Genomic DNA, 23,268 nt, shown 5'->3' with positions numbered 1-23,268 from the left:
TACTAGAGGAAAACAAAAGCAGATGCTCAGCTCCTGGGCCAGCTGTTTTAGACACAGAAGCGAGCTGTCTCTAAGTCTGCTGATAAGGATTAGGGCCAATTCTCATCTCAGTTACACAACATATAAGCAGAACACCCAATACTTGCAAGGTACTCAGAAACATGCAGGGTAGAACGTGGCTCAAAAGCCATTCAAAAGTAAGGGGAACTATAACTGAGACCATCAACAAAAAGGCCTCTAAAGCCAGTAAGATCCCAGTTGCATTGAGCTGCTTTGAAAGTTCCTGTCTGGAATATTTTTAATAATAACAATATAACAACAATACTAATAACAGAATAAATGAATCATAGAAGCATAAAAATGATAGAATGGTTTGGGTTGGAAAGGACCTTAAAGATCACCCAGTTCCAACCCCCCTGCCATGGGCAGGGACACCTTCCACTAGACTGGGTTGCTCAAAGCCTCGTCCAGCCTGGCCTTGAACACCTCCAGGGATGGGGCAGCCACAACTTCTCTGCACAGCCTTTATAATAATAATGAAGAAAATTAAAATAGGGAAATAGATCTCTTTAACAGTACACTAATCAACATTGCTTCATACTTAATAGAAAGGGATGAAAATCAGTTCTAATAAACTGCACTTCTATTACATTAGTAAATTATTAGTGCTGTAATCCCAGCTGCTGAATCACAACTATGTGGAGAGCTGCTGCTGTTCAGGAGATTTTCTCCTGTTGTTAATTAGTCATTTGAAGAAACCTGTGCTCAGCTCTGTAGGTGTAAATATGGGGGTTGCCCGCTGCGTAATCACAGAAGACTAGAAGGCTTAGACTATGAGCAAAACCAAATGTCGCCTGTAGTGAAATATCCAAGGAGCATTGCTGCAGTGGCAAGGGACCGAGAAGTGCAGAGAACAGGCGGGGTCCTGCTTAGCAGTGCACAACATGCACGCCTGTGTGTGCTGGCAGTGACATGTTCCTGTGCAGATATCGCTGAGTAGGACCTTGTGGAGATCTGCTGGTCACACCAGCTGCAATTTTCTACAGGAGTTCATTCAACAAACCTTTTCTCTTCACTTTGTTAAGGCCTCTGCAGTCTCCAACTCTCCCCACCTCTTGTCAAATACTCTCTCTTTGAAGCCCACGTTTCCATCTGCTTAATGCAAACACTGTTCCGGAAGGACTTGCTGACTCCTAAGTGGATCACATTTGCCATCTGATTTTTGGAGCAGTCGCAGTGGTGGTTCCTGAATTCCTGCATCATGTTCTCATTCCTACTGCAGGATCCACCATGCCTCAGCAAGCTGAAGACAGCCTTTCCTTTGTGCAGCCAAGAGAACCTTGAATTGCTGTTTGCCTCTGTTTGCATGTAGTTTTACATCAAAAACATTTAAGCAAGACACACACCTCGTGCCTGTGAAGTCGGGGTATTGCAGCTTATCCAGCTCTCCAGGACCATGTCCTTTGGGTTCTTAAATCCACAGGGTACTATAGCAGTACCTAGGCTGTCCTGGCTACGTGTGTATATGGTGGTGAAAATCCTCTGGGCATTTAATCTCCCACAGGGATTTGTTTCGAGAAATTTAATGTTTTCTCTCCAAGAGCAGAGACTGTCCCCTTGCAAAGACTTCAGTTTCCTGAGCCCTTTGGGCTATGGCACCGGTGCCTGCAAGCAGATGAAGACATGGCTAGGCCCTGACAAAAGTTGTCACAAGAGCTCTTTTCAATCCAGATGATGCTTGTGTCCATTTGAAACATTTTCTTTTTTTCACTCACCTTTGCTCTGGGTTTGAGTCCTGGCAAACTCATAAACATCGTTCTGTATCAGGCACTGAGTCCCACCTACCTCTGTCTGCCTGCTGCAAGTGGTGCAGGGGAGGATTTAATCAACTCTCACCTTCCCTTTGTTGGAAAACAATTTCCATCCCTCCTGTGGCTGCTTTTACAGTTGTTGTGTCTCCAGGCAGGACGACTTGCTCAGCCTAATAACCTGCGTCACTCACATTCCCTGAATCCTATCATTAATGGGGTTTTCCAGAGCTGATTTATAAAACATCATTTCTGGTGTTTATGAGGTATTTATTATCCACAATGAAATGCTAAGTAGTAATTAGTAGCTTATTCACTATCTCAGCTAGCCACATTTGCTCAAAGGCAGGCATCCCATTTTCAGACAAGGTTTTCCAAGCCTTCCAGGGTTCTGGGTGGATTACTATTCCTCAGTCACCGTCTGTCAGCCTGCTGGCCAGCTGCGTTCTACCCACGTCAGGCAGCTGAGCAGGGCTCAGCTAAGTCTTGCTTAGCTGGGCACAGAACCGAGTCCAGACCAGCAAAAGCTAAAAGGCAGCTCTTTCCAAGAAGTATTTGTTTGATAAGTAAGGCAATATGAAAAGCCAGCAGGCTCCCGTGTTTTCAGGAGGATTTCTGACTCTTCTCCAGTGAGAACACTAGGAAAGAAGCTGTGAGTCAACATAGCAGAAGCAAAAGAGTGGGAAGGACTCCAGCCTACTTGGAGAAAGGATGGAAAGGAGAGACACGTCCTATGTAAAACCTCTGTCTTGGGTGGGACTGACCAATCAAGGGGAGCTGTAGCCACAAGATGCTGGCTCAATGCCCCACTGTCTGACAGGATTTACTTGGGCTGGAGCTGACAGCAACCAGAGGAATTTTAAATGGAAATTTTAAATGGAAATCAGCTATTTGTGAGAGCCTCCCCGGAAGGCAGAGCACAGAGAGAGCAGCGGGAGAGACACTGCTGCTTTGCCTCCTGCTGCTGCTGTGGGAAACCGCCTGGAGCTGCCAGCTGGTGCAGGACAGCAGTGGGGACCCACAGGAAGGACGAGTGAAGATAATCAGATCCCTTTTCTGTAGTGGCCTTGCCAAAGATTGTTTCTGTTACATCAGGACTCTCTTGGGACTTAAAGGGATTGCACAAGAATGTACCCTCCTGGGTTATCAAGCCAGGGCAATACTCCTGACTGCTCTTCAATCCATCTTTAGTGTAGTAAATCCCCCTTTCACATTGCTTAGCAAGCGTGGGGGATGCTCCACCAAACTTCATTGGTTTCCTCCAGGGAGGAGAGCATCTCCAGGGTCAGCTTTTAGCTTTATCCTGCAGCTGCCTGGCTGAAATTGTTTTGAGATGGAGGGGGAGCCTTGCCTTAGGCCCACACCTCCAGCCCCTGCTGCTGCCCCCTCTACGCTTGCTCCTGGCAGGGAGGACGAGCAAGGAGTGCTCCTACCTGAGCATGGATGGGGCACCCCAGAAATGGGTTTCATTTAAGGTTTGACAGGCCTCATCTTCCGTGTGGATGCCCACACAACATGTCCTTACCCAGACCACAACAGTGAGCAGCAGCGAGGCTGAAAAAGCGCCAGGACAGGGGCGCCTCAGGCAATTCCAAATTAGAAACTAATGTGTTAGTGTGTCTTCCTATACTACTACTACAGAGGAAGTTCTGCAAACTCCAGTTCTGACTCCTGAAGTTAAAATATCCAACACTGGGGTTCTACTGTGGCACAGCCCATGGGGTCTCGCTGCGGGGTGTCTAAGTGACCTGGGCTACAGCAACAAGCACAGCATTCTAAGGCTCACGACCATCTCCATTTCCACAGCTTTTCCTCTGGAGCCCACCAAGGCTCTCCTTTTCCATCGGGAGATGGAGCTTGATATTCATGTCCAGTACAGCCATCTTCTTAATATTGCTTTGAATGTCACTGATTCCTGTGGAGAGGTACGAGTCAGCAGCTGAAAGCAGAAAAGGGATATTTTTTTCCCTCTGGAATTACATAGATTATGATTAAACCCAGAGGATGCGTGTCACTGGTACATACTGCTTATCAGAAATGAAGTCTCTTCCAAGCAATGCCAATACTTGAGAGTGCCATTCAGCCTGTAAAATATTTATTACAAAATGTTCCAGAGTGGCTTATCTATTTTTAAGCCATAACATCCATCTCAGGAGTGAGACTCATCTGTACCTGGAAGAGTGCCCTTCCTCTGGAAACTCTGGAGGGCTTTAGCACAATCAAACAAAGATGGAAAAAAACAGAAGAAAACACAAATGCCTGCTATTATAATGGACATAAACTTTCATTTAACAAAACAGCCAAGGGATAGGACAATATCGAAACTGTTTCAGTGAGGAATTCACTGCATGGAGCCATCATGTGTCAGCTCAGCTGAGTCAGAAACAAACACCTGCCCTGCAGCCTGCCCACGAGCAAGTGGGGAGCCCGGGTCCTGGCATCGCCCTCTGCTCAGCATGGCAGCAAGGAGAGACAACCTGCCCAAACGCCTGCCCATTCAAAACCTGCAGAAGAGATTTAGAAAGTCCTTGCCAACTAGCATGATCTTCAAAGAGGCTCCGGCAAGAGGGCTCAATGCCATGGAAGAAGGACTAATTGCATTAGCGTATCCCAGCCCAATAATCAAAATTAATGGCAGTGAAAGCAAGCCCTTACAGCAGGACCCGAGAGAGCAATTCATGGAAGTGCCTCAGCAATGCCTGCCTGAGTAACGACAACAGAGAGCCCCGGAGTAGATGCTATTGCAGCTGGGCTGGGGGAGAGCAGAGTGGGCGCTGCCAGAGCAGCACTGGCAGCCAGAGATGGCTGAGCCTCTGCCCTGTGCAGCACCAGCTCCAGACTTACCTCTTACACACCAGAGAAGGAGAGGCAGAAGGTGCCAACAATTATAGTCATGATAAGGTCTTCTATTCTGTTTGAAACTCTAGGCCTAAAGTCTAAAGTGCGTATTGATTTCCTTTAATAGTCTCCGATAAGGGAAAAGCTTAAAGAGCCACTGGCTCTTATGGAATGTAATGTCAGGTGTTAAGTAGGAAAGCAGACCTGACACATCTGTGTGCCAACCAGAGCGCAAAATCCTTCCAAAAATAAATCTGTTGCTGCTTATCGCTTATTTTATCCTAATAAAAACGCACCATGTCTCATCTTTGAGAGTAGGAGTGACAGACATTTGTAACAAGAACCGGAGCGGACGTGAGCAGCAATCCCCAGCTCTGTACATCTCATCTCCTGCAGTTCAGCCTCCTGCAATTCTTTCCCTGTCAATACAATCAATGCTCTATTTTCATCATAGTGAATTCCTGTACAATAGCCTTGGGCTACAGGTTTTGTGGTGGGAGAGAGGGTGTGTTTCACTGTCCCACAACATACTGATTGTCTGAGGACTGCTGGGAGCCAATTAAAAAGGACAAGGAATAAACGCCAGCGCTTCCCTCTCCCCAGCTGGTGCTCATCAGCACCATCAAGCCTGGGGACAATGTAAGCCGCTGCTAGGACACTCAAACCCACCCAGTCACAAGTTGCTTCTTCCATTTTTAAGCTGGGAAACAAGGGCGAAATCCATCCCGCAACCCGTGCTGCTGGAGCTTGTGGCCAGCAGGCATGCAGCAAGGCACAGCCATATAACCTTCAAACACTTTTGTCACCCTTCCCTAAGACTTTCCTAGATCTAGCATAGCCTTTTGGAAGGATGGGCATTGGGGTCACAAGCCCAGTTCCCCAGCACCTCCCAGAACATCATTGCAAGTATCAGAGCACGGACTTCCCGTGGTTCCTTTGCTGTTGATGGGTCCCCCAAGAAGGCAAGAGCACAGGGAGCTCCAGGCTTCACCACCACCCTGCACTGAGGCCTCTGTTTGAAGACGCTATGTGCTCACACCTCACCTTGCATTGGCAAAACTGGAAGCAAAGGAATGGCAGACCAGGCTGTGCTGGAGTCTGCTGCAGCTCCTTGCTTTGCTCTTCAGTCACAAATTAGTTTCAGAGCAGAGAGACTCTGGTCCTAGACTTCTCCTAAGAAAACGGAGAAATTGGTCCAATAAGAAAACCATTAAAACTGCTCCAGGCAAAGACCATTTGCTGGCCTCAAGAACCATGGTCTCCAGCTATCCCACAAAGGTCTGTTGTAATCCATTTCTTTCCCTTAACTTTGGCTGCTCATAGCAACACCAGGGAGCCATTTAAGGAAACTCTCAGGCAGTTTTTCCCCTTTCCTCTTCAGTTCTCACTATGTCCCTGCCTGGTGGCACAGAAGCACAAAGCTCCTGGACCCTCAGCTGTGCCCTACCAGTAACAGGAACAGTGAAACACAAGCAGATTTCCCCTGGTTTTAGAGGTGAGGGATTTACTTTTTGTTGTAGTCTTGGCTGGCAGCAGAGGGCAGCCCAGGTCTGCGCCCTGCCAGCACGCTGCTACCAGAAGGAACCTGGGAAGAGCAGCGTGTGGGAGGGCAGCGGTGGTTTTAGTTATTTAAAATTCATCAGTTTGCTCTTTTGAAATTGATTAAAGGCTGGAAGCGCTGCACTGCCTCGATTTTGTCTTTGAGCAGCCCCAGTTCCTCAATGTGGCAGAGAAGCTGTAGCCAACGCAGGCTGCGGCAGAAATGGAGCCACAGGTTCTGCCTAAAACTCAGCAGCTCGGTTCCCCTCTCGTGTGCCATTGTGTCACAGCAGCCTCTATTGCAATGGGAACTTCAAGCTGTTGACACTGAAATTTATCTGTTGTCACCAAATTTTCCATTACTCCTTAAGCACATGTCCTAGGAACCCTTTTTTTTTTTCTGAATTACAGACAGAAAGCCAACATGGGGAGCAGCGGGAGGCAGTGCCTCCGAACGTGGCAGCAGATGGAAGACACACAAATCTTGTCACAGTGGAGTAACGGCCAACATGCAAAGTTCACAGTAAAGCTGTGCTGACCTCGGGGCTGGCAAATAGTGACAGGCAGGTTCAGGGGAAAAGAGCCCAAAGGAAAGCCCAAGGGTGCACCGCCACGGGAACAGATTGGTGGGATCAGGGGGCTCAGCATCCCAGTCCCACTTGCCCTGGTCCAACAGGCGAGGGAAGCTGAAACCGATGCTCCAGAGACAAGGCAGAAATGGCTCTGCTAATGATTAGTCCTACAGCAAAAGTCTTGAAGATCAAACAGCCACTAGCGTCAAAGCACAGTGTTTCTGTCACCCCAAAGCATTTGGAGAGAGATATGGGAGAAAATCATCCAAGCCAGTCAAGTGAGTCAATCATTTTCCCCAGCAAGAAGTCGTGTGATTTGCAACTGCCTGAAGGAAAAAACAACTAAAAACGCACAAGATCCCAGCAGAAGAGCTATGATTTCTTAGTTGGTGAACCAGGCCGATGACAAATCCACAATATTGTAGATTTTATTTAAATTAACAAAACTACATGTTTTCCAGGTTGCTTAAAGCATTCATTAAAAACTGAACTCGATCTAAAAAAAAAAAAGGATATATTTTAATAAGACATAGGGACTATTTGAGACATATGAGTAGGGCTTAGGAATTAAGAAATAAAAAACCACACACACGCGCACACACATACACGCGCCCGTAAACAAACTGTTAGTGTTTGACACAAAATTTGGTTTTAAAGCTGTAAGGAGCCCCACTTGTAAGGAGCCTTTACAAAACGCAATGCTATACTAAGCTGTAAAAGAAACCATGGACACACCTATTGGAACAACATAAATATCACATAAGAACCCAGCGTGAAAAGGTCGTTAAAGTTGCAAAGTCGAGCGCTCCAGGAACATGCTGGAGTTACGATGATGTGCGTTAATTTGACTCACTCTGTAATCAACTACTGCTAGCAGGAACACCACTTGTACCTAGTAGCACTTGTTTTCCTTATGTAAATTGCTTACAAGTTACATTTTGCCATCTGTGTGGAAGGCGCAGCCCGAGCGCTTATTCCACATACAGTAAGTGTTCCCCCTTTTTTTTCTTCTTCTGTTTTTTTCTTTTAAGGTGTATTTCCTTTCAGTACAGGCGCACTATCACCCCACTGTACAAAAAAATCCAAACTTGTTAAAAATAATCAGTGCTCAAGTATCCAAATCCAGCCAAAGCTACTTCCTTGAGTAGTGGTCAGCATTTTTTCTGTGCTACAGTGACTTCACCCAGAATGATGCATTCGGCATTCCTCAGATCTGACCCTGCATCTCATCTGAGATGCTGTCAGGAGCAGGGGGAGCTGGAGATCCTGGTGGGAGTGAACCGAATGATGAACAGAATTGCTTTCTTTTAAGAAAATGCTAGATTAGCTTGAATTAACAAACCCAGGGTAACCTTTCTGCAGAGGGAGTCTGCCCAGTACGCTGCACCCAGATTGGAGACCTGTTCCATGGTGCACAACCCAGGCTTCCAGGAAACTGAAGGGGTGCAAGATTATATACGCTACCCTCTTTTTCGTCATAGTGTTGACTTCTTTAAAAATGGTATTTTAAATGCTACTTTACAGAGCACTGTTTTTACTGGGATCGTAACAGCCCAGTACCTCTCAGTGCGATTCATGTGGCGCAGTCAGAAGGCCCAGTTAGAAATCCCTTCTGGGGCAAGGCTGGCAAGGAAATTGGGTGTCTGTCCAGCCCCGCACGAAGCCGAGAGGCAGGCACCAGCCTTCTGGCCCCCTTCCCTGGTGGACTGGGAAAATGAGGGGGAATTATTTGAATGCTTCACCCCAGCTGAAGTACTGACTTGTCTCAAGAAACATGGGGAAGGGAAAGCAAAAGGTAAGGGAAACTGGTGCTGTATTTGGTTACTAACATGCTCGAGATGGTGACAGAGATGGTTAGACTCAAACTGAGCTGCTCTGCTGGAGCTGCTGCCCCATGCAAACAGCAGAGTGGGTGTGCAGGGGTGAATGGGACAGCCAGGGATGGGCCTCACTGATTACGAGATGCTGCTGTGGTGGGAATTGTGATGAACCAGCACCTCTCAGTGTGAAGGAGAGCTCTAGCTGCACAGCCTCAACTCCTGCCTAATGCTCTCAACTCACATACAAGCCAGAACGTGACAGTAAAGCTAGCATGGAACAGGCTTTCATTGCATGACATAATGCATACGTTGACCAGAGATGGATCAAGGTTTCATAGACGATCTCACTTCTGATATTTTCCAATTATTGTTTCAGTTTGCAGCCTTAATACTCTAATAATTAACATGTAATTTCAGAAGTTTTAAGAATCCAAGGACAATGTGTCACCTTGTCCAGGACAGTGTTTCTATCAGTACCACTGATGTCTGCTTGCAAGCATCTGGGAGCTTCACGGCTCTTCCTAATCTCTGACCCTTCAGACACAAGACAGCAGTAGCAGATTCTTATCTTTTAGGGACAAAACTGTGAAGTTGATTTACATGTTACTATCAGTTAACAACAACAATTACTAGTGCCAAGTGATTAGGCCCTCTGGATCCTCCAGATCCTGGAAGAAGGTGTGCCCTGAAATGCAGACCATTCTGGCCCCATTAACACTTCCCTCCATTGGTCCCCAGCATAGCTCAGTTTACACCTTCATATCCCATATCAGTTCCAGTTCCTCTCACACTGCAAACACTCTCTCAGCCAGATCTGCCCAGGCACAGCATGGGGGTGAGCAACCTTATTGGCTGCTTTAGCTTTGAAAAGCAAATACCTACGTTAGTGTGTGACAAGTGGATTTTTTCAAGTCTGATAATCCCTGGAAGAATCCAGCTCTGCCAAGCATGCTCCATCACCCCAGCAGTGCAAGGAGGAGCAGGACCGCCCAGCTCACAGGCATGGGAACTGAGAACACACCATCCCTCCCACGGGCTTTCCCTTCTCCCCATGACACGTAAGCAGCATAACAACGAAAGATCTGTAACAAGAAGGTAAGATGGGTAAAGACAACAAGAGGGAGGAAAGCCAAAGGGGCTAAGAATAGGCAGGAGCTGACTGCAGGATTGGGACCTCTGGACAGGAGAACTCCTTTCTCCTGCAACTCAGCTCAGGCATCCAGTTTTTACATTCCCCTACACCTGTAAAACCTACTAAGAAAGCATGTCGCTGCTTCCACTGAAGTTCTATATATTACAATCTACTCCCTATCCCAGCTGTGTGTTATTTAAGTGACAGGTTTGCTGTGGAGTTGCAGGGTTGTATTAAACACCTCAAACAAGGTTCAATACAATAATGGATGGTGGAATTAAATGTATTTATAATGAGGCTTTTATTACCCCTGCAAAAACTTGAAGCACGGAATATGCACTTACCAGCTGAGCTCCCTACGCTGCCCTTGTGCGTAGGCACACGGTAGCCAAATACAAACCACTCAGTGTCAGCTCTGCCCCTTCCTAACCTCCGCATGTCCGACTTTGCAACTTTAATGCTTTTCTAGCAGGTTTTGACATGCTCGAGTGTAACACATTATACGTATCCCTCCCCCCAGAAATAACTACACCATATTAAAGAGTTTACAAATGTTCTGTTCGGTGTCACCGCTCTGTGAAATTACACTAGGTACCGGGTGCTTGAGAAGCAAGTTAGGTCACAGAGGCCTCCTCCCAGAAGGCATTGTGTTGTCCTCTGCTCTCACCCCGGTCTGGGTCCCAGCTGAGGTGATCTCAGCATTACTCCTGAGCCTCCTTGCGAGCCAGCTTATAAACCTCTGTCGGCCCATCCACGTGGGTGATGGTGGTGGTGAGCTGAAGCTCTTCCCCACTGTTTACTCCCAGGTCACCTGAGAAAAAGTTATTTTGTTAGCCCAGTCTCACAATAAAATATCTCACAATTAGAAAGCAAAAAATCCATTTTATTCCCTCCAGGCTTCCAGGAGCTACCTCAGCTACAGACTGTGTAACATTTCTATAAATGCTTTTATTTACAGTTATTTAAATACAAGCATATCAGCAAAGGATGATTCCTATCCTACCGAAGACTACTGATAAAAGAATCCCAACAGCATTGCCATTCTCCACTTGCCCAGGTTTCTATTTTCTCCTCTCCTCATCCCACCCTCTGCGATACACAATTACTACTGGGTAATGATAAAAAGTACAAAAATTTAGCAGGTTTTAGACAGCCTTAGCTAAATAATCAAGTCTGTCTAACCTAGCCATTAATTAAAATGTCTGCTAGGAAGGCCAAACTATAATTTGCATAACATTTCAAGGTGCTGAACATGCACTTTGGCCAAAAAAAATTGCACAGAAAGTACCACCCACTTTATATCACTTTATTCCTATGACATCTTTCAGATCATTTAGAGGCATTTACCATTTGACTGATCTTCACCGTAATTCTTGTGCGATGGCGCATACAGGAACATCAGGGCGAAGACGTAGAGGTTCCACATCCCATAGATGCCAGTGAAGAAGGCACTGTTCACTTGTATCGTTATGTCCCCCCACTTCCAGTGGCCTTCAGTCACCTGCCCAGGAGGAAGCAGACACACACGCAGGCTGGTCAGTAAGACCAAATTATGTAAAACAGAAGTGACCCCCTAAAGCAATAACTTTGAGTAAATCAATAAGAACAGTGTCAACTCAACAGGATCAGGTAAGTGGTGCTTACAAAATGAATGCATCAGGATTTCTTTAACTCTGATTTCTCATTCTTGCATATGACAAAGTCTCTCACATTCTGCGATATATCCCTACCGTAACCGATGTGTTCAGCAAAGACTGCCACATAAAGGGCAGTACTGGTTACATCTGAAAACCTTAGACTGCCATAAATAGACCTTTCACAGAAGGAAAACCAGCATGAATAATGCAAAGAGCTAATGTGCTGAGTACTGCCTTGCTGCTTCTGTCTTACGAGAAGAGCCTGGGCTGACAGCTTCAGCCTCAGACACACAGAGATTTGTCAAGATTTAAGAAAATATCATCAACATTAACATTGCTTGAAGATACAGAGACTGTTCACACTAAAATGTTGGCTTTCCGTTACAGAAAGAGACATACAGGGGAAAGAAAAGCTAAATCAGCTTTAAAAGAGTAGCTGGACAAGATTGTTCGTGTTACCTATATACAGTGATGGTCATTAACACTCAATGATGAACTGACTTGCAATTTCTCAAACCACTGCTTCAGCCTAGAAGATTTTTAAGAGCAAAACCATCTGCTCCTATATTTTGCATTGTGACCCACTGCGTACTCCAAAGCATGAGCTGTGCAGCAAGGGAGAACCTGCTCCTGCACCCACGCTTCTGCAGTACTGGGCTTGCGAGGCTGCACCCACAGCTCTGAGCTGCCTATGCTTAGGAACAATCAGAAACGTCTTTGATACAGCTGCCATCTGAAAAGTCACTTGGGGTACACCATGAAAGTACATTCAAGTAGTGATATAAGCTCATTTGTGCAGAGATTGCATTGGGGCTCGGAATAAATAGGTATGGATACCACTGGAAACAGCAGGGTTGCAAAGCCAGCCAAAGGAAGATTGAATTCTGTTATTTCTTTGTGGGCATACAAAGCCACCGGATTCTTTCAATGTGAACAGAACATTTTTCCTCTTGCTGAGTTCTCAGAAATGACTAAACCGTGTTGGCTGATGTTTCAAAAAGTGCAGCCCTAAACCTTACCGTGAGCCAAAGGCCTTTGTTAAGGCTTCGGCCTAAGCAATTTTATAGTAGTGCTTCAAATAAATGAAAACAACTTCTTAAAAAGCAACTTATTATCAAATCTGCTTATAACAGCAAGTGAGCAGAAACTGTTAGGCCAGGGAACACAAAACAATATTCTCGGGCAGAGCTGAGTTTTGTCACTCACCTGGCTCACAATGAAGAAGATGACAGTCATCGCTGCGCAAGCCAAGGTAATGAGCATCAGGAACTTAAACCTAAAAATCAGCCCCTGTTTAGAGAGAAATGTCACCGGTCATATTAACAGAATCCACAAAAACCCATTTTTGTTTTTAGCATATACAAGTACAAAAAAAAAAAAAAAACACAACAGTAAAGAAAAAAAAAGGGTCCAACCCACGAAACCCCAAAGCAAAACAACCTCCACCCACTCCTGTGCGCTGTGTTCAAGTCAGCCCATATTCTCTGCTCCCCACACGTCTGCATTCCTCCCGGATGCTCTGAGCAGGGTGTGCATGTCTGGACAGCCCCTGCTTTCCATCCCATTTGCTTTTGTGACTGATTTACCAACAGCTAATGTGGAAGAGGAGGCAGGCCAGTGTAAGCCATGGGCTTCACCCACCAGCCTGCCATGTTTTCCCAGCTTTTGGAAAACAAGCATCTGTGTAGAGCTTGTAGAGCTTAGCAACAGGAGTCTTTCTACAGTGGGGATACTGGTACCAGACTGATCCTCGCCCGCCATGGTCTGTATGTCTGGAAACAGCAGCGACTCTCAATGCCTGTCAAAATTATGTTGGCTATTATGGAAGGAGGTTGATTACAAATTATGTCTCAATATCATTTGGTTGGGAATTGGACCTCATACACTACTTGCTTCCACTAGCTTACATTTTTACTTTGAAATTCCTTTAGTTTTGCTTATGTGTCTGTATTGGTTTTTTTAACTTGTTTCTGGAATTCTGGTGGAAATGTCAGTGTCTGCATGATTATTATGCCACACTGTGACAACAAATGACTATTCATTTAACTCTTCCAGATCAGATTCATGCTTGCTAGATGTTTGTACGTTGAGCCCGGCTGCAGCGGCTCTACAATACGAGCTGAAGCTCTATGCCTCTCGCTAAAGAGAAACATAGGAAAAAATAAAGCTCAATATCTGCTTCAAATTCTCTCAAGTCCAATTTAATTTTCTTTTATGTACATCCTTGATGTGTGATAACAGACAGGTTTAAATCAGAAGTGACAATCATTTAACAGAACAACATTGGTGATAAATATTTACACACCCATGGAATAAAAGAGACACTCTCAGCTTAAGCACAACGTTATCTCCTTGTGTTTTGCAGCCGCTAAAGGCAGCTAGACAGAAACAATACACAAAATCATAGGCTAAGACTAGAGATAATGGGTTAAACATGATGCATTTTTACCCTGGTGGGACAGTTTCCCCTCCTGCAACTTGGTTAGGAAAAGACAACGCCAAAGATCTGAATTCATGCCATGGAAAAACAGGGGGTGTGTCTCAGCATCACTTTCCAAAAAACATAAGGGTTAATATTACAGTAAAAGAAATGGGAGGTACGGGGAACTCCTGTTCTTAGAAATTAAAATGGCAATTTAGGCAATTTTCCTCTGTTCTCCAACACTGATCAATGAGCTGGGAGAGAGCAGCTACACATAGAAAAGGAGAGCTAACAGATCCTCCTAGTAGTTTAAAAATCAGGATTAAGCACCCAAATAAAGAAGAAACTTCATGTCAAGAAAAAAGGCATTTAGGGGATTTGAGTAGCACAAGAAAGCCAATCAAGATCAAGTTTTCCGGTTCAGGACTATATGGATAGACAAAGTCTCAGTAGAGACTTTAAGGTCAAAAGTGCATTTAAAAAATAAAGAATCTGCAACAAGGAGGGATGTTACCTCATAATGAAGACGGCGAGCTTTGCTCATGGCTGGGAGGCTTGACTGCTTTCCACTGATGTTTCTGAACACTTGGAAGACCATAAAACACAGGAAGAGAAAATAGAGACACAAGCAGATTCCCGCCACTATAATAAAGGCCATCTGGGCCGTGTAGGTTAAGAGAAAATGGTGTGAGACAAACAGAAATAACAGCAAACATTTTTCAGGCAATTCACTTATTTTAATATCCTCTCGAAAGATCAGAATTAAACTCCATGCAATCACACGGGATGGCAGCTGGCCCACAAGCGAGGCAGTGCTGGGAGAGGCCTTGGCTTGGTGGGAAGCCTGGGCTCTGCCATCCCCCAGTACTTGGCACAGCAGTGAGGAGGGACAACCCACTGAAACGCTTCCCTGCTCGAAATTTGCAGAGGAGATTTGGGAAGCCATCACCAACCAGTGCATTCTTCAGAGAGGCTCCTGAAAGAGGGGTGGATGCTGCAGAAGGGTGACTAATTGCATTAGTTTACCTCAGCCCAGTAATCAAAATAAATGGCATGAAAGCAAGGACCCTAGAGAGCAATTCATGGAAATGCCTCAGCAACACTTGCTGGAGTAATAGCAGCAAACGCAGGGCCCTGGATCAGATGCCATTGCAGCTGGGCTGGGGGAGAGCAGAGCGAGCACTGCTGGAGCAGCATGGGCTCTGGGCTATTATGATGACACCCAGGACCTAAATCTCCCATGCTTCCCTCCAAATCACTGATGTTTTCACAACAGGTTTAGTTCTCCAGTGATTTCTCCCAGCACAGCACCAGTTCCCAGGGATACCCAGCTCCAAACCTGTCAGGACTGAATAGATGGGGTATTAGGAAAAATTCCATTACCAAAAGAGTGGTGAACCACTGGCTCAGGCAGCCCAGGGAAGTGGTGGAGTCACTGTCCCTGGAGGTGTTCAGAAAACATGTAGACATTGCACTTCAGGACGCGGTTTAGTAGGCACGGTGGTATTGAGTTGACTGTTGGACTTCAGAGGTCTTTTCCAGCCTCAGTGATTTTGTGATTCCAAATGACACTAGTGTCTCGCACAGGTCCCGAGTCCCCCTCACAGCCACAGCCTGCCAAAAGGAGAAGGGTTTCCCCACACCTCACAGGTATCTGGCAGGAGAGGAATGCCTCCCTCTCCTACTGATATAGACTGTGCCTGAGCTGGGTGGAAGGATACAGCCAGCTCCGTGCCAACTTCGGTGGTCCAGATGCTATAGAAGGGGTTCTTCAGCTGCACTCCCCTGCAAAAAGAAGAGAAAACACCAAGCTGCCACAGAAACCAGGAAGCTCAGAGAATCCCATGCCTGCTCTGCAGCCTGGAAAGAATCAGCCATGCTGATTTCCCGAGCATGGAGGAGACAAGGTGAGAAGTGTTTCTTTACAACCCTGTGGGACAAGGTACACTGCTGGGAGAGACCAGTATGCTTCAGTGCACTTATAGGAGCTCTCATTTCATGAGACTGGGCTGTGCATCCAGCCATGGGGATTAAACTGCCGGTCAGGGCTGCAGGAGGTGCACGGGGAAGGGTCACACCAGGAGTGGTGCTGTACTTACCTCTCACACATGTCAAAGATGAAAAGGCAGAAGGAGCCAACAGCTATGGGTCCAACCTGCTTCCAGTACCCTGAGAGACGGTTCCGCTCATTCTGGTCCTAATTGGAGCATCAAGAAGTAGAGAGGAGAAGATAAAGGAAAAGCAAGTCAGCCTAAAGTCCTCTCACCTGGCACGAGTCTCCACAGTGTTGTTTCCAACACTCAACAAGTACAGTGGAGTTGCCAGCTATCTGCAAGCGGGGCTGGAAAACACTTCTGCTTCTGTGTCCTACTCACCATCATGTGCTCTCCGCAGAAGATGATCCAAAATGACAGGAGCATAGCATAGAAAATGCCTTGTCTAATGTCTCCAAAGAGCAACATCCAAGTCCAGTCAAATCCAATGGAAAACCACTCCACAGGGATGTTAATGAACGTCATGGAAATTCCCAGAGCAAAGATGACCCTGGAGAGGCAGGTGGAAAAAAAAAAATATATATATCTCTTTCCAGCTTGTAAGGCAAGGACACAGAGCCCCAGAAGCCAAAGCTGTGCACAAAGAGCAATGGAAGGAAATCTGGCACTGTTTAGGCAGCGATGGTGGGGTGTCACCTCCTGCTAGCAAAAGCTCTGGGGCTAAGCCCCTCTGAGCAGCCATGGTCAAATGCAGCTACTTACTCTCTGTGGGTTTAATGGGAGAGAAAATAGAGGCTATGGAGGTCTCTGGCTCCCAGTCTGCCTGGTTGAAGGGAGGGGACAGAGAACAGACCATTCCTGTCTCCCCAAGCATGGGCTCTGCCAGAACCTTGGTCGGGGTTCTCTCACTTGAGGGACACCTTAGCCAGCGCACAAGCCCTACTCACTTCTCCAGCAGGACAGGGGCACGTGTCATCAGCGTGATCCGTCTCCAGTACCAGACCATGATAATTAAAATGCTGGGGGTGAGGAAGGTCTTCATGGCAAACCACACTTTCGTAAAGCCTCCGTTTTGATGGATGCCCTAAGGAAAACCAAGGTGGAACGCAACAGCTGTACAGGTTTAATATCATTACTCTGTGCTTCTCCTTACAGGAGAGGCAAGCATATGGCAGTACATGTAAGCACATGTAGATGCAACTTCCCTTTCAAAGGTGTGCTTTGCCCAACACAGGAAAGGGAGCAGGTGCCTACTTAGACCCAGACCACCTGAGGACACTTCGAAAGTCCTGAAAACAAATGCCAACACATGCAGCGAGGCAGAGCACAGTTGGGAGAGGTGCACTCTGACACAGTGTGGAAAAAACTAGCACAACTGCTCTCAGACAAGTAACAAGATACTCATGAAGCAAAGTCACCACTGGTGGGAAAGGCATCAGCCAAATTAATGCGTTTGTCCAGACACACACCCTCCCACCGCTGTCTGCAGCCACCACAGCCGGCTGGCTCACTGCTTCTGCTGAGAGGGACGGTGGGGGGAGGTTTTCCAGCTAGGAGCACCCATGGCCACCAAGCCTTAAGGAAGGGCAGGAGCAGAGACAGCTGACAGCTATCCCAAACATCTGCGTGGTGACGGCCAACTCCAAGAGAGACCAGGTCCCCCCGAACCCCTCTGTGTTCTGTCCCTCCTTAGCTCCTGTCTGCAAGAGGCAGAGCTTCATCAGGTAGAATACTCTACACCCACACCACACTGTGGTGGGGAGGAAAGGACATAAGGAAACTCTTGGGGCTGTGGGAAAAACCCAGTTCTGGAGGTGGTCACGAGGCAGTGCAGGAGAGTGGCACTGTTCAAGGCTTTGGGGAGGGCTCCTCAGAAGAGAGCAGTCAAAGAGGGTACCAGTTTTAAGCTGAAAGAGGACAGATTTAGAGTAGATATTATTAAGGAATTTTTTTACTCTGAGGGGAGTGAGGCACTGGCACAGGTTGCCCAGGGAAGTTGTGGATGCCTTATCCCTGGAGTGCTCAAGGCCAGGCTGGATGAGGCTTCGAGCAACCTGATTCAGTGGAAGGTGTCCCTGCCCACGGCAGGGTGTTGGAACTGGGTGATCTTTAAGGTCCTTTCCAACACAAACCACTCCATGATTCTATGATGCCTCAAGAAGGAAGACAGGCACACTTGCAGGCAGGAGATACCTATAATGAACAGTAGGACGTTTGCTGTGGATCAAAGAGGAGATCAAGAAAGGAGCTGCAGCAGCCCCAGGGAAGATGCCCTTGCTGGCTGCAGCATTGCAGGGCACGGGCACTCTACCAGGGCTTGGCAAACACGGACAGAGGCAAGGTAGGCACTTACCACAAGGCGGATATCCTTGATTTCTCCAATACCCACATTAATGCCCTTCCTCTCGTTCACAGGGAGACGGATGTTGATGAGGTAGTACTTGTGGGCCACACTACCGATCTCCATGAAGGGAAGGAAGTCACAGTCATAGTGACGGCCCTCAGAGTCCAGGGTCTAGCAAAAGGACACAGAGCAGCAAGATGGCAGTCAGCCTCAGATGGACCAGCACACTCTCCACTGTGAGGGTTTGCAAAAGCCTTAACACTGGGACCATTGCTAGAACCAAGGGCCTGTTTGCCAATTCTAGTCTTCGCGTGGGGAGAGTCTATGCAAGACTGGAGAGCATCAGAGGTTCAGGGACATGTTTGCTCAAGTTTTTGCTTGTTTTGAGTCATTAAGTCAATAATGATTGAACTCGAGCAGGTCCACATCTCAGGCCTTAATGATATTTAAAGTCAAGGGAGCCTTTAAAGATGAAAGGCTACTTTGCGATCCAAGCTCCCTCCTTCAGCAAGCACAACTTGAGCCAAAATACGCAACCCTCTCAAACACCTTAATTTGGAGTTCCTTGAGTTCTGTTTTACTAACAATACTCCCTTCAACACCTCACATGTATTTACTGAATTTATGTGGCTGTACAGGTGTTTCTGGAGGCATAAGTGGGTTGCTGAAAGGGATTGCGAAATGAAAGAGCAAAACAGAGCTGAAAAGCATGGCACAGGAAAGAGACACCAATTAATTTAATCACAGGAATTTCAGTCTGCAGAACAGAAACATCTTTGTTTAAATAAAGGTGCTCTACTCTCACTGCTAGCTGTCCTCTGCTCCTAAGCTTTGTAGCCTTAGGCATTAAGAAGTTATTTTAAGAAATTTTTGCCCCACCTCTCCAGGTTCTTTGAGGACTGCAGTGTTCCACATGGGTTATTTCCTCACAACTCCTGAAGAACAAGGTTTTGTCCATTATGGAAGAACAAGATGGAAAAGTCCAAGTTTTCTAGGTTTATTTGGGGCATACAGAATTCAAAGCATCCAAGCCTGATCAAGGACAACACCGTACACCTTTTCTTCCTTATGGTTTTACCTCCACCTCTGACTTCATCCGCTTCACTTTAATCGCCAAACAGAATGAACAGCATGTGGAGCTCATTAGGTTTCCAAAGATTTTGAGCCAACAGAAAGCTGACACATTTCAAAGTTATGATGGAATGTTATGATGGAACAACTCAAGAGTTTCTAGGAAGTACCATGAAGGAAAGGAAGAGGACAAATCCCACTACATTCCCACACCTCCCATCTCCAGCATCATCAAAACACCTTACTTTTGGTGAGCCGAAGGTGCATTTCAGCTTCCTGATCTCTACTGCATGTGCTATTTCTTTCCAATCATCAAACTTGTCATCGCGATACGCTAATGACACATCCAGGGTAATTTCGGCATTTTCTTCTGCAAGAGTAAGGAGAGATTACGCTTGTTAGAGAGGAAGGGTACAGAACATCAGAAAGGTAGAAAAGCCTCTAGACACTGAAAGGCCCTCGGAGAGGCACACACTGACATAAAGGAATGGAAATTTTTGCGTTCTAAACAGTAGAGATCAAATTACATCTTTTCAAAACATTTATCTCTTTTCCAGTAGAGAAGAATTTTTACAGGTCATAAAGGCCTGCATATCTTTCAAGCACGCCAGTTTGTGTTAAGGTTGTAAGTAAAGAGCATTATTTATTCACATAGCATTAGAAACAATAATTCCTATAAATTTGGAACCTAGATAGCTGTAGACACAGACATCATGCCAAGAAGCAATCCATCAGCCTCTTCACCTCAGGTTAGCAGAGGGACAATAAGACAGGCTTCAATGTAGGCTTTCAGCAGGGAATGCAGATGTATGCGATAGGCCCTTCCACTTCAGGAAACAACTGTATTACATAATAGGATTTGCTTTAAACTAACATCAAAATAGTGTTTACTTATAAAAAACCCACAAAAAAAAAGATTAAGTATATAACTGAATAGGCTGTATATGGTTAGAACAGTATAAAGGAAAAACCATGCAATTAATGATACGTTTTGTTTACTTAGATGCCATAGCAGAAATCATCTATCAACGTAAGCTTAGGTTTCTTACGGCTGTAGGTTCAACATGCATAAACACTGAAGCCCCACATCTTGAATAAAAAAGTCTAGCACATGTTCCTTAAAAAAGATGCACTCTTGTAGAGAGATGTCATATGAAAGAAAAAAAAGGGGTCACAGACGTCTTTGGGTGGGACGGGAAGGAGGAGGCAGGGAAAGGCACGGCTGGGAAGTCAAAATGCATCACCAAAAGTACAAATTGTTTCAAAATCACTCACAACTAGGATGTGTTAAAAGATAACCCAGGGTTCCCAAAGTAATTAGAAAACACTAAAAAGAGTTCCTTCATAAAGAATATTTAAAAATTGAAGCTTAGCTCTGCTAGCCTTTCAAGAAGAAACTCAGAAATTACCAGATATAATGGACTTTGTTTTCTACATGTATTGTTTAGCTGAAATTCCACATAAGGCTTTGGAGGCCTCCCCTCCATGTGCACACCCCACGGCAGCATTGACTTGTTTCTATCTTTACAGATGCACCAATCTGAATATCAGTAAACACATACTGAGTTTATATGCCCAAGCTAACATCACCACGTCACATTTGCATGGCAAAAGCCAGCTTGCCCTCTCCTGGACACATCTACAGAAAGAGTATGGGGTGTAACTGCTGTTAAATATGCCCTTGCTTGGATGCTGCCAAGCGGTCATTGCTGCAAAAAGGAAATGCAGCTGGACCAGATTTTTTTAGGTGCCGTAACTGAGCCAGTTCACGAAACTGAGTTACAGTTGAAGCCTGCCAAGTAGCAACACGTAAACATGTTTTACAGACCCAAGGCAAGCCTGTACCAGCTCTACCAGATGTAAAATCCTCCCATCTACTAGGCACAAATCCCAGAGAAGGCTCTGAAAGAGGAACACATTCTGAAATGAGCATATGCATGCTACAACCTAGCCTCTTCTCATGGATCACCAAACCCTGGGAGCCACAGCCACTGGAAAAGATGGCTACAGAACCACCACTGTGGAGGAGCATTGGAAGAGGGCTACAGAACCCCTTGTTGCGCCGGTGTCAAAGCTGCATGCTCTCACAGCAAACAGCTCACATTTGCAAGCTCCCAGGAAGCATGCTGTGGCACACTGCTCAGCTCAGCAGGTCAGAAATGCCTCTGCAGATCTAAGCTCACACACGCATTCCACCGGGGCTGTGTCACTGCACAGGCAGACACTGTATGTGCTCCTTCCTGTAAAGGCATGGAGGGCCTACACCATGTCATGTAACACCCATAGCTTTTCACCAGGAACCCTCTGTCTGAAAACAGGGCTGCCTGCTCTCACAGAAGCAGCCTGCGTGTGGGAACGGGCTGCAAAGACACATCAATACTTAATAAGCTTTGAAGTTCAGCTCTAAAAAAGAGAAATCTGGTCTTCATAATAATTCTGGAGGGAGGCTGTTTTATGTCTACAAGCAAGCATGAGCCTTTCAAGCACCAAGTGTCCCATATATTTCTCATCTTTTTCAGTTATATTTCCGTTGGGAATAGGTGCTTGGCATTCTCAACCAAAGTGATGGGAAGGGGCACGGATACTATCTGTGATTTACACTTCCTATTGATACAGTGTTTGGAGGTGGCTCTGTTACATCTTAGTGTGGGTGCATCAAGATTTTTCTGATCTTCTTTCTGCACACGTGATCTATACCATCCAGATTAACACCAAGTTCCTTTCCACAACACCCATTAGTTAGGTTTCCATGAAACATGAACTTGCTATCTCAGATCCGCTATTTAGAAGACCAGAAAAACAGCTAAATGGGAACATAAGGTTAAACTTGGCCTGGCTAAAAAGAACTACAAATTTCATTTCAGAAGCCATAAAACCAACTGGAATGCTTGGGATTAAATCCAACAAAAACAGCATTCATTATTTCATCTTTGCAATCCAAATGTTGCTGCTGCCATTGAGTATGAAAACCAGAAGGGAGAAGATACACTCATCTGTGCTTTTCCAGACCAATGGACTAGAACCACCCTCTGAATTTCTACCAGCCTCTGTATAAGGGTAACATCTCCCATTAAAGTGTTGTACAAAGCCCCTTCAAGACTGTCGCATGTATGTGTATGTACAGACACACACAGTCTGATAATCTTACTCCAGTCCACTCTCAGCCTTTCACCAGCAGTCCCCATTGTCGGAGAGGAACAAACAAGGACAGTAACACACTGTTTGGCAGAGAGCTGGATTTTGAGAAGATTCATGACTTTAATATCAAAATATCAGATGGTGAATAAACAGTTTGGGTGCATGTGCCCTTTTTGGGCACAGCATTAACACTACTCAAGTCCTGGAATACCAAGGGCAGGCTATGTGCCTGAGCATGCATATGTGTGTGAGAAGAAAAGCAGCTGATGTTCCACCATGCCTGGCTTCAAGATGAAAGGAAGGTGTTTTAGAGCAATGTTATTTACCATCAAAACAGCGGATGGGAGGAGTAAACAGAAGGCAAGGGACTGACAGTCAAGCCAGTTTTTACTTCTGCTGAGAGAGAGCAGAGTATTTTATTTATTCAAGGATGAGTCACAGCAGCAGCGAAGAATACATGCAAGGACAGAAGAGAAAAAGCTACCGCAAACCTGGGCTCAGCTTCCCAGATGCTAACGTTTTTGAGGAAAGCAATTATTCAGTTCCTCCGTGCGCTTTAATCAAGATTCTCCAGAATTTCCCAACAATAACGAGCAGAAAGAAATGGGTAGAAGTTGGTAGAAGCATCTGTCTTACTCAGTACCAAAAGACAAAACTGCCCATGCTAGGAAACTTGATCTCACAAGGACCATGTCAGAGCACCTCCTCACAGAATGGTGCACATTAACCTTGCCTTCACAGATCCTGTAGATAACATCTAGATAATTTGGAGCCTGGTAAATCCCCTCCGATATTAGCAGATTGAGCGCCAAGCTGCAACCCCACTAATATCATATAGAATTATATTAAAAACCCCTACAGAAACAGGAGAGGTTTGTTTAGATAAAATGCGCATTTCATGGATGATCAATGAGGAGACATGCCCCGGCTGGGGTTCCCAGCATTGAGTTTTC

The 23,268-nt window shown here is 45.8% G+C and overlaps 1 protein-coding gene across 1 annotated transcript in view; it reads right to left on the bottom strand.

The window, feature by feature from the left end:
* Positions 1-7,190: 7,190 nt before the first annotated feature.
* WLS (Wnt ligand secretion mediator) overlaps positions 7,191-23,268 on the bottom strand; it is a 38,873-nt gene continuing 22,795 nt past the window's right edge. The window contains exons 3-12 of the mRNA XM_009569194.2: positions 19,423-19,547; positions 18,116-18,277; positions 16,710-16,846; positions 16,144-16,312; positions 15,868-15,965; positions 15,490-15,553; positions 14,283-14,426; positions 12,553-12,636; positions 11,057-11,210; positions 7,191-10,520 (exon numbers count right to left, since the gene is read on the bottom strand). Of these exons, the coding sequence (XP_009567489.1) occupies positions 10,411-10,520; positions 11,057-11,210; positions 12,553-12,636; positions 14,283-14,426; positions 15,490-15,553; positions 15,868-15,965; positions 16,144-16,312; positions 16,710-16,846; positions 18,116-18,277; positions 19,423-19,547 (1,247 nt within the window). The 3' untranslated portion in view covers positions 7,191-10,410. The remainder of the gene's footprint in view (positions 10,521-11,056; positions 11,211-12,552; positions 12,637-14,282; positions 14,427-15,489; positions 15,554-15,867; positions 15,966-16,143; positions 16,313-16,709; positions 16,847-18,115; positions 18,278-19,422; positions 19,548-23,268) is intronic.

The sequence above is a fragment of the Cuculus canorus genome, chromosome 8 (assembly GCF_017976375.1).
Source record: "Cuculus canorus isolate bCucCan1 chromosome 8, bCucCan1.pri, whole genome shotgun sequence".
In the NCBI taxonomy this organism is placed as follows: domain Eukaryota; kingdom Metazoa; phylum Chordata; class Aves; order Cuculiformes; family Cuculidae; genus Cuculus; species Cuculus canorus.
This window is presented reverse-complemented; position numbering and strand designations above follow the sequence as displayed.